Source organism: Pavona decussata, unplaced genomic scaffold (assembly GCF_977016875.1).
Source record: "Pavona decussata unplaced genomic scaffold, jaPavDecu1.1 SCAFFOLD_226, whole genome shotgun sequence".
Lineage (NCBI taxonomy): Eukaryota > Metazoa > Cnidaria > Anthozoa > Scleractinia > Agariciidae > Pavona > Pavona decussata.
The window spans coordinates 329,187-342,349 of NW_028145631.1; the positions used below are offsets into that span (position 1 = coordinate 329,187).

The window sequence follows — 13,163 nt, forward strand, 5'->3', positions numbered from 1 at the left end:
GATATGGGCCTAAACCACCATTCACCAACACCGTGTTGAAAAATCAATTAAATATATGCTAAACGTTAAAGCTAAAGCTATTTACAAGCCAGCCTAGTTATAACTTAAGGTTCTGTTGTGAATTAATAAAACTTGAAACTTAAACCAGTGGATAGTCAACCGCAAACAGAAGCTTCGTTTCTGGAAACGAAAAAGCAAAAAAACTTGCGCTCGAAAGCCAGGGTAATGCCAAACAGATCGCGCTAAAAAAACTATTTACCAGTTTGGTATATACTAGAGCGGTTTTCAATTGAGTGTCATGAAACCAAAACATGGTAATTACTCTGGCCAATCACAACGGACGTAAAGAGCACAATGATGAAACCACCCAGAATTCGATGCAAATACATGCAACCGGCGCCAAGCGCGGGAAAACGCGTGCGAGCGTGTCACGTTTGGATTTGGTCTCGTTTTTCATTGGCTGAGAAAGTGGCGCGATTTTATTGAACCAATCACAGAGCGTAGTAAAGCAAAGTCAAAAGAAATGCGAAATTATTTTCGACATTTAATTGAAAACTGCTTTAATAAAGGTAATCAATCTACAACTAATTATTTATTCTAAAACAGAGGGATTCACCCGAAGCCGTCTATCGACTGCTGCTGCGCGTGCGAAGAAAAGTGTTGCCAAACAAGCTCCACATGACAAAACTACGCATGTGCAAGCGAGGCAGTCACCTTATCCAAAGAGCAACCAACAGCGTTATCCGGTTCCGGACTTCCTTGTTGACTGGAAGGTAGATAAGAGAGGAAGATACGAATAAGTGAGAGAGATTATTGGGCGTAAAGTATATTGCCTGATCATAAACGATAGAACAGAATAGAATTCTAGCAAAATAGTCCTGGTATAAACTTTTCAATCTTCTTTCTTTTCTTTTTCTTTAGTTTCAATTTGGCATATTTGGAAGTGTGAATGATTGATTGATTGAGAGTTTGAATTTCACTTCATAAAAACGTAGCGTCAATTTTAATACTGATCTGTGATAACTGTTTCATTCTCAAAAGGAGTCGTTTCCAGGCTATGATCCTCCATTGTACACCGCGCCAGAAGTCCAAGCCTTGCCGCCCTGGGCAGACGCAGATATTCTTGAGTGAGTTAACAAGTATAATGGTACAACGAACAGAATATTCAATAGGAAGTTTCAATTTAACGATGATCATACGTTACTCTAGTATTAGAGCAAATTTGGTTGTGTGAAAGTAGAGTTTTGAAAACCATGCAGGATATTTTTCACTTTAATATCTTACCGGCAGATACAAAATAACTGATTTAAGTTTGTCATAATCACTAAGATTCATATTGGTTGGATACTTCGGATCACATCGGAAACAAAGACGTGAAATATTTAGAAAAGTTTTTGAAAATTCATTTAGGCTGCCAGTGTCGAATGATATCAGAAACAGATAATTTAGTGAAACAACATATCTGCACTTGGTCAAGTGTTCTCTCCTCTATCTGTTTATTGACGTCTTCTGTTATCTTGGAAATATTGTATAAATATAAAAAGAAACAATGCTATGTATATAAGGTTGAATGCATGAACAGCGTAAAATTTCGTGAAACATTGCCTCCACCTCTGAGTTCTACTCATCTATCTACCGCAGGATCCAAGTCGCAACATTTTCACGTGCAGACACTCTACAAAGTTTAAAAATTGCATGGCAATATTTCACTCCTTTTTCTTCCTTCAAAATAGACCCATTTTTCTGGAACATATTTTCAGTCAATTTCGTTCTGTTTTAGTCTTAGAAATACGACTGCGGTCATCAACTTTAACTGCATCGAGAATGGCATCAACAGAAGAAGCCATACTGGACTGATTGACGTGGTCAACCGGTTACCGAGGTAACGCATGACGTTCCAATTTTCAGGTGATGGAAGGGGAGTGTTTGATTAACATTTGATTGATTTTATAGCCAACGAAAACATAACAAATGTGTCACAATGTTTTTCATGGCCTCTTAAATATGTCTTGTTTGTTTTAATAGAAACCCTGCGGGCAGAACTGGTATCGCGGGACGTGGCTTGTTTGGTCGATGGGGACCTAATCACTATGTTCATCTTATTGCTACAAGGTTAGAACAGAAGTCTCTTGGCGACTGTAACAACACTACATTTAAGTAGAAATTGTTTACTCAAAGAGGGAAGTATCACGGGGATTTTACCTCTGTTGTTAAAATGGTGAGATAAGATTTTCACTTAGCTACAATATAATTCTAGAACAACGAGAGGAAAGAAATCAACTCAATTCTTGAAAGGAACAACTCGTGATCTGTTCTAGCGCATTTTGGAAACAAAAATACGAGAACTTGAAAACAGTAGCCTAACATTTTTCAACTTTCAATGCATTCCGACCAACTCTGTCTCTGGCCAGAGGCACTAATTGACGGTTTTGTTGCACTGGGGTTATTTTTTACGACAAAAGTTATTTTGTTTTGTTTCTGTTGACAGACAAACATTTTTTGAGTTTTGAAATGACATCAAATTCGCATGATACTTCCTTTTTAATGTGACTGGAGAGGAAGGGACGATGTTAAAAGTGGCCGGATTGTTCCTTAAAAGTCAGGAACATGTTACTAAGGCGCGAACGCAACATTTTGTTGAAGCCGGTATGTCGCAATTTTGGACTCCCGTTACATGAAGAAGACCTCCTGCGTAAAAATATCCACATGTATCACATAAGCCTGTTATATGCGACACGACCATTAAAACTTCAAGCGATAACTAAAGCAAGTGTGTTTGAAAACAGTGAAAGTATTCCATGTTTACTCATTTTGAGTTTCTGTTGTTTCAGATGGAAGCAAGGAGAAGGTGGAAAGATTCTTCAAAAGGAGGGGAAAAACATTCTAGAATTTGTGGCTATTAAAAGTTTAAATGGCTTGGAGTGGGCAATTCCTGAGGTATAGCATGAGAAGCAGTTGTAATTTCAGATTTTAGACACAAACCACCAGCGAAAATTTTCACTTACTTCATCATCGCTTTATTTCTAGGGCCTGGTGGAAGTTGGCGAGTCAGTGCCGGTAACGTTACGGAAGATATTTGGTAAAAGTGTTCTTCCGGCTCTCAAGTCTAGCTTTGCTGAAGAAAAGGAAATCTTGGATGAGCGTGTGCGAGCAATAATTCAGAATACTGAGGAGGTTTGTTTTATTTGCAAGTTGTACCATTTTAGTGATCTGCTTTGTGGCGGGATTGTGTGGGTGGTGAAAGGTTTGACGCCAAGGGATGGAACCTAGAAAGATCTTCCCGCGGACAGCTGAGTGCTACGCTGATTAATTAATGCATTACGTGATTGTTCACATATGCTGCTCAGAGATGCAAGTTTTGGAGAATTTGAGCGTTTGTGTGAAACCCGGGACAGTTGCACAAAGCTCAGGGCAGTGCGTTCTTCAGAGTGTTTTTTATTTCAAAGGCAAGCGCGAATCGAAGTGTGCTTCAAATCAGATTTGCACCGTTATAGAGTGAAGGGAAAAAACCGCAGCCATGCCACCTTTGACCACCTTTTTTGTTCAGCCATAATGTTAAAATGCTCGCCTTCCTTTGAGGGGTTTCTCTTTAAAAGTTAGCCGGAACGTAGGATGTGCTACAAATGCCTCAGAAATATAATCCCGCCATAGCAGAAACTTTATTTGCTAGTCAGTGGGACACTTACGACACTCTACTGCGGTAATGTTTTGTGGAAAACAAATGAAAGAGAAACGTGCGGTCAATTGAGTCAGTGTAAGTTGAAAATCACCTGCCTTTCCACCTTGTTACCTGGAAAATCCTTTTGGTAAATTCAATGCAGTTTTGTCAACGCCACGGCTCAGGTTTGAAACATCAACATGTGTGCCCAAACACTACTTTTGTTATTTTGCTGCAAAATATTGCAGGTTTACAAAGGATACTTGGACGACATAAGAAATACAGACAACGCCTGGATGGAAACTTTCACGATGAATTTTCACGATGAGACGGGAAAGACGCTTGGGGATTTCGAGTTTGAGGTCTGTGATATATGAACTCTTAACCAAAAAACGTTTCCGTTTATAAAATAGAGGGTCTGAATGGGGGGGTCAAAATGTCGGTTGTCGGTTAAAATTTCATTACTTTGTCGGTTGTCGGTTAAGATTTTTGACCTTTGTCGGTTATCGGTAAATCTCAGTTAATAATTAAAAATACACGTTAATTATTCACATTTATTATGCAATTTGCCCAGTTTTAAGACTTTAAACTCTAGACGAAGTGTAATACATATAATAATTCATTATTTGTTTTCACTTAAACCTCGTTAACGCTGTTTTTTAATTTAGCAACGTGCTCATCTACCCCACTTTTGTTTGCAAATCTAGTATACCGATAAAATTCACCAAAGCTTTTATTATAGATGTGAATTTGTTTCCTGTCGACTACGGGGCATCGAAGTAAATCAAGAGAGGTAAATTCTACAAAGAATGGAACACCCACTCTAGCGTCTGGGATAACTAATTTTAATTTGTAAGCTACGGAAGTCTTTTTTCCGAGACGTCCACAAAAACTCACTACACTTATTATTCAACGGCTCTCGTGGCTTTTCTGCAAGGTTTCTTTTTTTTCTCTTTTTTTTTTTTTGCCAAAAATTTGGTTGTCATACGTATCAATCTGCACCGTTAAATGGATTTTTTAACTGTTAGTACCTCTTACATGTCGAGACGCACAAATGCACGAACAGCCCTGCCGGATCGGGTAACACACGCTCTGTTGACAACCTCTGGATGTTCTTCAAAATCTGATTCCTCGTCATCCGAATCTGTCTCATACTCATCGATTTGTACTTCTCTGTGATCCTCAAACACCTCAGTAACATCCCCTTCGTCCACAAATTGTATGCTGACAACGCGTTGTGCATTTGCTGACGATACAGTGTTTTCTTCAGGATATCGAAGCCTCTCTTCAGACTCGTCGGTGTGGTGAACGGCGTAGACAGCTGGCGGCAAGGCCCCAGCCTTATCTTTTGTGGTCTCACTCCTAACCGTCCGTTGGCGTACTGGTCTGTAACTCTCTAGCCACTCTTTGATCTGTCCTTCCATCCCTGGTGTTATGTCCTCACTTGGCAAAGGTGTCATGGTAGCTATAGCAGAAAGGGGCATGGCGGATTGAGGTACCGGATAGTGGGATTTGTCATGCGTGTAGTACTTTGCTGCCCATCTAGATGTGCGCTTCCTTGCAAATTGTTCCAAAATCCTGGGCATATGTAAGTACCGTAAATGTCTCGTATTTAAGGTGCGAAACAGCGTGCAAATTTTCCACTTCTGTTGTGAGCAACGTTTCGAGCAGCAGATCATCTACAAATTGGGGGTTAATGTCCACCACGTTCTTGTATAGCCTTTCTATGCCCTTTTTAAGCAAAGACACAGATACTTGCGTCTTCTGTGATACAGTTCCCTGTGGACCATTAGTTGCAGACGTCTCGCTCAACTGGTAGCGTTCTTTCACCTTACTCACAGTGTCTTTTACATAGCTGTCAATCTTTGCCACGTTCTCTTTTGCTTGTTTCAAGGACACTTCGTCTGGTTTCATACCCTTAGAATGAATTCCAAAGGTATCGTAAAGGGAGCCAAGAATCCCCAGAAAAGATACCGTTTCTGAGAGGCTCGTCACTATCCTCAGTTTTCCAGCGGAAACATCTGTAACAAACAAGTTCTTGTCTGCAGAGCATATCCCTTCGATTTGTTTGAATGAGCATGAGTCTTGTGTCCCATCGGAAGAACTGTTGTGGCCACTTCCTACCAAAGTCCTAACCGATTTATCATCAGGGTTGTATTGCATAACCTTTCCCGCCTTTGTATCAGTGTAAACTACCCTCCCGTTCAAGGTGCATACTTGGTTTACCTCAGAGCAAGGAAGAGTCGAGTTGCATACAGCTTTGGTCACTGTCTTTGCGCTAAGTTCACGTTTATAAAGCCCAGCTCCTGAGAAGAATGCACATTGGTCAAGTAGAGTAATAGACAAAAGATTTATGATGCTGGATGGATAGGCAGTGAATTTCGTAGCATTGCCGTGAATGGTCACTCCATCAAATGTCAATGTTATCTGATAGACATATTGACTCTCGTCATCACTACAAAATAACAAATCATTGCTTGCAGCATAGACAGCAGAAGGCTTACCAAGACGATTAGGATGCATCTGGACGTGTTCTGCACAGTCCGTGTTCTTAGAAATGGCACCCAAGTGGTCCTTAAGTCTTTCGCGCAAAACGGGAACCGTTCCATCCGTTGTTGGGAGAGATAGTGCCTCTAAGTGCCTCAGAAGTTCAGCTCGTCGCTTAATATTATTTGAAAGTCTGGTTTTCAGAAACGAATAAATTTAAGGGTGTGTATAAATAAACGGGGTCTTTAATATGTTACGCTACACTGTTGTTCATTCACCAATTAATCAGAAAGAAGCTTATAAACTGATTTACTCGCTACTTCTTTGTAGAGATTTTTCTTCTCAATTTTCGCATTCAAATGGACGGTGAAAAAGAAAAAAAAACATTCCGCTCCACAAAACAACAAACAAAAAACGGTGGAACCAGAGTTTAACCACGTTAATATTTGAGCTTAATATTTAACTACAGAACTAAAGTGATTCATCAAACTCCGCTGCACGCGTTCCACACTTACCGTTGAGCTCACTGCTACTTTCATCCGATATTAAATTTGGAAGTTCAAGCTGCCATTGCCCATCCGTCACAATTGCAAAATTTTAGCATTTGCCCGCAGGCGATTTCGCCAGGCGAAATAACTTTAACGAAAATCCGCCAATTCCATATTGGTGTGCCTGCTCCTTTAGTCCTAAAAACTCCGTAAGATGTTTTTTTAGTTCAGATACTCCTCTATGAGCTTCTTTGTCTACTGGGACCCTGCTTCGATGACGTTCGATGGCGACTTCTTCACCTTTTCGAAAAAAACTCACGATGACTTTAGCAATCCCAGTCATGACCCGACCGCATGAACAAACAACGAACAATAAAAAGACAACAGCAGGGCGTCTCGCCGGCTCGATTGTGATCCGCTGTTCTTGAAATGAGACAGCAGGGCGTCTTGTCAGCCCGATTACGAGCCGCTGTTCTAGAAATGAGCCCACGCTGCTCACCGAAAAGAAGGATCCCGTGGATTTAAAGTAATTTGAAGACGAGAAATTCTATAATTCGGCTAAATTTGGAATTAATGCGGTTACGTCGGGTGAAGAAGGATTTTCTGAGCTAGAAATCATCAAAATGGTGTTCTTTCTGAATACAAACATCCCTATCACGTCTGACCATGTCGGCTGTCGGTTAGAATTTATTTGTCGCTAGTCGGTAATTTTTTCCCCGTTTCGTCGGTAGTCAGTAATTTTTTACGCCCTTTGTCGCTAGTCGGTTAACCCCATTCACACCCTCAAAATAGCATTTTACACTGCAAATTCGCACCGAGGCGAGTGTAAATACTGGTTTTACACTTTTTAGAGGGTAATGAAAACACCATTAAAAACCTCGATAGGAGAGAGACTGACGACTGCGGCGGTCCCTTATCGGTCCAAGATTTCGCTCGCTCCAGTCCTGTCGAGCTCACGATTACGTCGCTATTCTAGCTCGTCCACTTTACTAAATCAGAAAAGGACCAGAAAAATCTACCGTTTTGAAATTATCAACTTTGTTTAGAGGTAGTGGGCACGAGTACGTGGTTGACTTCAACAGCCTTATCAGCGAACTAGATGGCTGACTAGACGACTATACGACTAGCTAAGTAAGATCGCGAAAAAGTAGAGCTGTACATTCACATCTATGCCAATTTTTTTTTTATCATTTGAACACTATGTTTACGCAAAAAGTTAAAACGAAACCGACTATCATTTCTAAATATTTTATACATTTCTCACTTTGCTTTTGTAGGTTCAGGAGGTTAGCTGGCAAGAGGTCAGCGGCCACATCAGCCTTCAAGCCGGCCGTACATTTATTTTGAATAAAGTGGCCGAGTTACGGAACGCACACTTCTGAAAGAGACGTCCCGAAAGTTTTGTTCGATAAGCGAACTAAAAGAGCCAAGCACAATACTCTCCAACAAAAACATGTGCCTGAAGCCCTAAAGACATTCCTTAGCACAAAGAGAATACTATTTCATGAAATTGTTGTAGCAGTTCGTATCAATAGTTTCACTGGCTAAAACTTACGATGACTGTGATGAAATCTTTATTTAATAATTCTAAGCAACTCTCAATGGTCCTCCAGAGAACAATAAATAAACCGAGTTAAATTTCTAGTACTGTACTCAAACATAAAAATGTAACTGAATACAACTTAGCGCAGATCAAAAGAATGTGACTTGAGCAGTAATTTGTTTTCAGTTTTTCTCTACTTGACACTGATTTTCGAAACATCGAAACGTGGCAACACGTTAATTTTCATACTTTAAAGTTCTCAGCTTATCTACAACAATTACCACAACAGCTATTCTTATTATACTATAACAAATGAACCTATGATTAAAACTAACTACTAATAATTTGTTTACATGAAAGGTACGATTCAAAAGTATTCTGCTACTCTGTTCTCGTGCCTCTTTGGCGAGTTTGTTACACGGGACAGTTCCTCTGTTGTAAGGGCTAACATATTTGCCGCCCCTGAACTAGGTCTTGGGATATGTAGATTTATGAACTTTGTAAGTAAAAACTTTTCAAGACAAATATCTTTTAAAGAGAGAGTATATTTAAACACCGAATCCAACTGATGGAGAAGATAGCTAGGTGAAAATTTGACTGGCAGCGAGATCTTGTTACCCAAAACTCCACGTATTGATATATCTTGTAGAGAAAGGTCACACTGATTATATTTTTTTTACAGACAATAACGTAATTTTTCCAATGTGTGTATATTTTAAGTAATTGCCAGTGGTGGTTTAAGCAGTATAGCAGAATAAATGACCATAAATCCTTTACGCGAATTAGCCGCCATTTTGAATTGCACAAAATATGGTGCGTGTCTGTATATGGGAATCCAACCCCCAAAATTTCCGTATATCTTGCCACAGGCATCCGACACAAACTGCGAGTCTTATGTGCGAAGGAAAACTGAAATATATTAAGGGAATGTGTGGGAATACCAAAAGGTTCACGGGGATATATTGCATGGAATCGAGATAACAAATAAACGCAAACTCGGCCTCAGTCGTTGTGTTTTTCGTCCTGGCCCCAGTTGTTCAAAGGCTGGATAACTTTATCTAGTGGATAAGTCACTATCCGACAGTTTCAATCTGTGCAAAGATTTCAGTATTTCCTCTTGTACAAGCGAATATTCACACTCTAACCACTGCTTAGTTGGGGAGTGTACGAAAACCTTGGACAACATTTAACGTGAAGTATATTTTAGACGCTGAAGAGTGCGTTATCCAGCGGATAAAGTTATCCAGCCTTTGAACAACTGAGGCCTGATGGCTTCAAACGGTGAACTAGCGATTTGAAGGCTTTTACTTGGCCGTCTACTTCCGGAAGGGTACCCTTCGGAATTTTTGGTGGGGCTGTGTGTGAGGTGTTGGTTCTCCAAATAAACCATCTTGAAGCAATGGTGACCCTACACAGCTCAGCAGTATGGCCTTACCCTAACATATATAAGTATGATTCCACTGACAGGTCATCTTTATCTAGGCAGGATGGCCCTTTCAGCAAGAGGCTGGTTCAATTCCGCGTAATTTATGACCACTTCGAAATAAAAAGCTTAAATACGTGAAAAAAAGTAAATAAAAATAGTCAAACATCACATACGATCAAAAAAAGTAAATAAGTCCTATAATCACTGAACGATTTAAGCTGACCACAATATTTATTTATTTCATTTCGCTAAGTGATAATTGAGGTAAAAGAGACAAAAGTAACAATTACACTAGAGAATATACAAGAAAAAAAAATACAAACATTGAAGATATATTTGGCTGGGAGGCTACCAGAAATAATAATAATAAAAATAATAATAATAAAAATAATAATAATAATAATAATAATAATAATAATAATAATAATAATGATAATAATAATAATAATAATAATAATAATAATAATAATAATAATAATAATATAATATATAAAATAATAATTTGTTTATTTTTTTCCTTTTCTTTTTATCAGGTGGAACTGATTTTAAAATGCCGAATTTAATTTTTTAAAAACTTCATGACATTTGTTTTTTTTTCTTTTTCTTTACAAAAACATTATTGCTTGAAAATATTATCTTTCTTTTTAATCGAAATGAATTGTGAATAGGTTTTTTAATAGCTCTTTCTTTTATACTTTTAACTTGTAAATAGCAATTTGTGTGGAATATTTTAATAATAATAATAATAATAAGGATAATAATAATAATAATAAATAATAATAATAATGATAATAATAATAATAATAAATAATAATAATAATAATAATAATAATAATAATAATAATAATAATAATAATATTTCGTGTTGTTATTAGTTTACTATATTTTACTATCTTATTCGAGTGTTTAGAACTTTGTTAATCTTGGGCCCACAGTAATTGACGCTAGCTGTTGTGGTCTATTTTTATATTTTGTTTTAAAAAAAATAATAATAATAAAAAAAAAAATAATAATAATCAATTGATATAGCACTTTTTATGTACATTTTTTATACTGTCTAGTTTTGTTATAAATTAACCCCCCAAAGCAATAAAACTGTTGATTAGTGCCTCTGGCTAGTATGGATTGAAAGTTGAAAAATGTTAGGCTAATGTTTTTCAAGTTCTAGCTTTTTTGTTTCAAAAATGCGCTAGAACAGAATACGTGTTGTTCCTCAGTATCAAGAATTGAGTTGATTTCTCTCCTCTCGTTGTTCTCGAATTATTTTGTAGCAAAGTGAAAGTCTTATTTCACCATTTTTAACAAAAGAGGTAAAAAACCCCATGAAAGCATTTTTTCCCCTTAAGGACAAACGAGACTATGAACTACTGATAGCAGTAGGTAAAGAGTTCTAGACTTTAGGACCTTGGAAGAGAATGGGAAATTGCTTAATATTCGTTCTACAAGTATGAGGGCGATAATTAGAGGCGGTTCTGGTATTGCAATTATGAAAATTATTATTTCTGGTGAAGAGATGAAGAAATGGAGGAGGGAGTAGACTGTGGATATAAGCGTTGAAAACATAGATTTAGCTGTAAAGAGTTGAGCTTGGAAATATCACTGAAGTAAATTGAGATGAGCGAAAAGAGGGGCAGAATGAGTGCAGTAAGGACCATTAATTGGTAATTGCACATGCACACAATACGTTTTTGGATTAGAAATATTCTGTTAGGATTAGTAACATAAGTTGATGACCAGTTCAGATTACAATAGGTAAGGTAGGGATAGATTAAGGAGTAATAAAGCAGGACCTTCGTTTTCGTTGAAAGATAAAAACGCGATCGAAAAATTATTCCAGCAGACTTGGAAATCTTTTTACAACTATAGCTGATATGAGATTTCCATGAATGTTTTCACCAAGAAAAATACCCAAGAAATTCACTACATTTACTTGATTCAGGCGGGTGCCATCAAGAGACATTAATATATCTGTTTTGATTCTTTTTCGTTTCGATCTGAAAACGACAAAATTAGACTTTTTGAGGTTAACAGACAATTTGTTGGACTTCATCCAGGTAGCAAATTTAACTAGTTCTAGACTTATGATAAAAAGTAAGTGATCAACGTTTGGATGGGAGTAAAACATACTAGTATCATCCGCAAATAATAAAGGTTCCGTAAACTGGGAAACATTTCCAAGGAAGGTCATTAATATAAATTATTTCATGAATCACACATTTTCTTTTGTTATTCAACATCCTTTATTTAACTTACATACTTCATGAATATTAAACTAACTGAAACGAGGGATTTATACAGATAAATCCCTCATTTACATTAGCAGTACTGCGAGAAACGCACACATCAGGTTGCTTCTATTGTTCTCCGTTTCTCACCCAAGTGTGACGGTACTAATTAGCCGGCGTTTGTCCCCTTGAACAAAGGAATAATTTCATGAAATAAGTCAGATAAATACCTCGAACGGAGGTATTAATCCATATACATCCCTCGGGCCTACGGCCCTCGGAATGTATATGGATTAATACCTCCGTACTCGGTATTTATCTCTTACATAAGAGGAAAAGAGGTCCCAAGATGGATCCTTGGGGTAACCCACACTTCATAGTCTGATATATCTTTTACGATCAAATTCAGACTTAGCCTCTAAAATTCATACCCATTTTCAGACCTGGTTTCTATTATCCATACCCCTTTTCAGACTTTTAGACTAAAACGGTTAAAATCTAGACGCTATTTCAGTCCAAACCAGCGCTGCACATACCTATAGAGCTTACACAGGGGAGTACCCCCCCCCCGCCCCGGGCGTCTACGTACTGCACGTACGTAATAAGCCGAGAGGGCCAAGCAAGTTCAAAACACTAAAAGTCACCGTTTTGAGACACAGGGACCCAGATAATTTATAAATTTACGTTTACTGTGAACTTTTAAGATTACTAATCGGCCACATAATATTTCACTGTTAATGAACCTTTCGGTATTCCCATACATGCCCTTACAACGGTCACAGATTAGACTCACAGTTTGTGCGGAGTCCATGTGACTTGAGGCCCCTAGATGAGAAGGGGTGGGGAGCCACACCAGTTACTATACATGACCACACATTTGTCTGCCAGAGGAATGTATGCAAACTTAAAAGCACTATGACCCACCTTCCACCTAACCTACATGCACTTGTCAGATTTGATGGGCACAATCAAAGAACCTTAAACTGGGTTTCGTTGTCTCCAAAATTAATCTGCACAGAAAAAATCATGTTATACAAACACTACTGTAATTTAATACACGCTTGCCCCAGTTTAATAACGTGAAAAGGCTCGTACATTTTACAGCAAGACAAATTTTAGAACTCGCTGCCTCAAACCAGGATAACATTACTAACATTGATACACAAATGACTGCAATTTCAGTATTCAACGTTGATACACAAATGTTTCCGTATTTTCATAAATCGTTCCGCGTTCCGTATATGCAACACAACTACGTTGATCTGGAATCACCGTTGTTGCGTTTAAATTGTTAGAGACCGGCATATTTGAGCCTCGCACTTTCTGAACGAAGTGA

The 13,163-nt window shown here is 38.1% G+C and overlaps 1 protein-coding gene and 1 pseudogene across 2 annotated transcripts in view; one reads left to right on the plus strand and one right to left on the minus strand.

The window, feature by feature from the left end:
• Positions 1 to 8,975, plus strand: part of LOC146458871 (transient receptor potential cation channel subfamily M member-like 2) — a 32,948-nt gene extending 23,973 nt beyond the window's left edge. The window contains exons 26-33 of one of the 2 annotated variants that reach the window (XM_085090189.1): positions 607 to 773; positions 1,042 to 1,127; positions 1,781 to 1,882; positions 2,026 to 2,112; positions 2,832 to 2,937; positions 3,028 to 3,174; positions 3,907 to 4,074; positions 7,426 to 8,975. In XM_085090189.1, coding sequence (XP_084946315.1) covers positions 607 to 773; positions 1,042 to 1,127; positions 1,781 to 1,882; positions 2,026 to 2,112; positions 2,832 to 2,937; positions 3,028 to 3,174; positions 3,907 to 4,035 — 824 coding nt within the window. In that variant the 3' untranslated portion in view covers positions 4,036 to 4,074; positions 7,426 to 8,975. The remainder of the gene's footprint in view (positions 1 to 606; positions 774 to 1,041; positions 1,128 to 1,780; positions 1,883 to 2,025; positions 2,113 to 2,831; positions 2,938 to 3,027; positions 3,175 to 3,906; positions 4,075 to 7,425) is intronic. The other variant, XM_085090191.1, reaches the window with a different exon arrangement.
• Positions 4,300 to 6,181, minus strand: LOC146458872 (uncharacterized; annotated as a pseudogene).
• Positions 8,976 to 13,163: the final 4,188 nt, after the last annotated feature.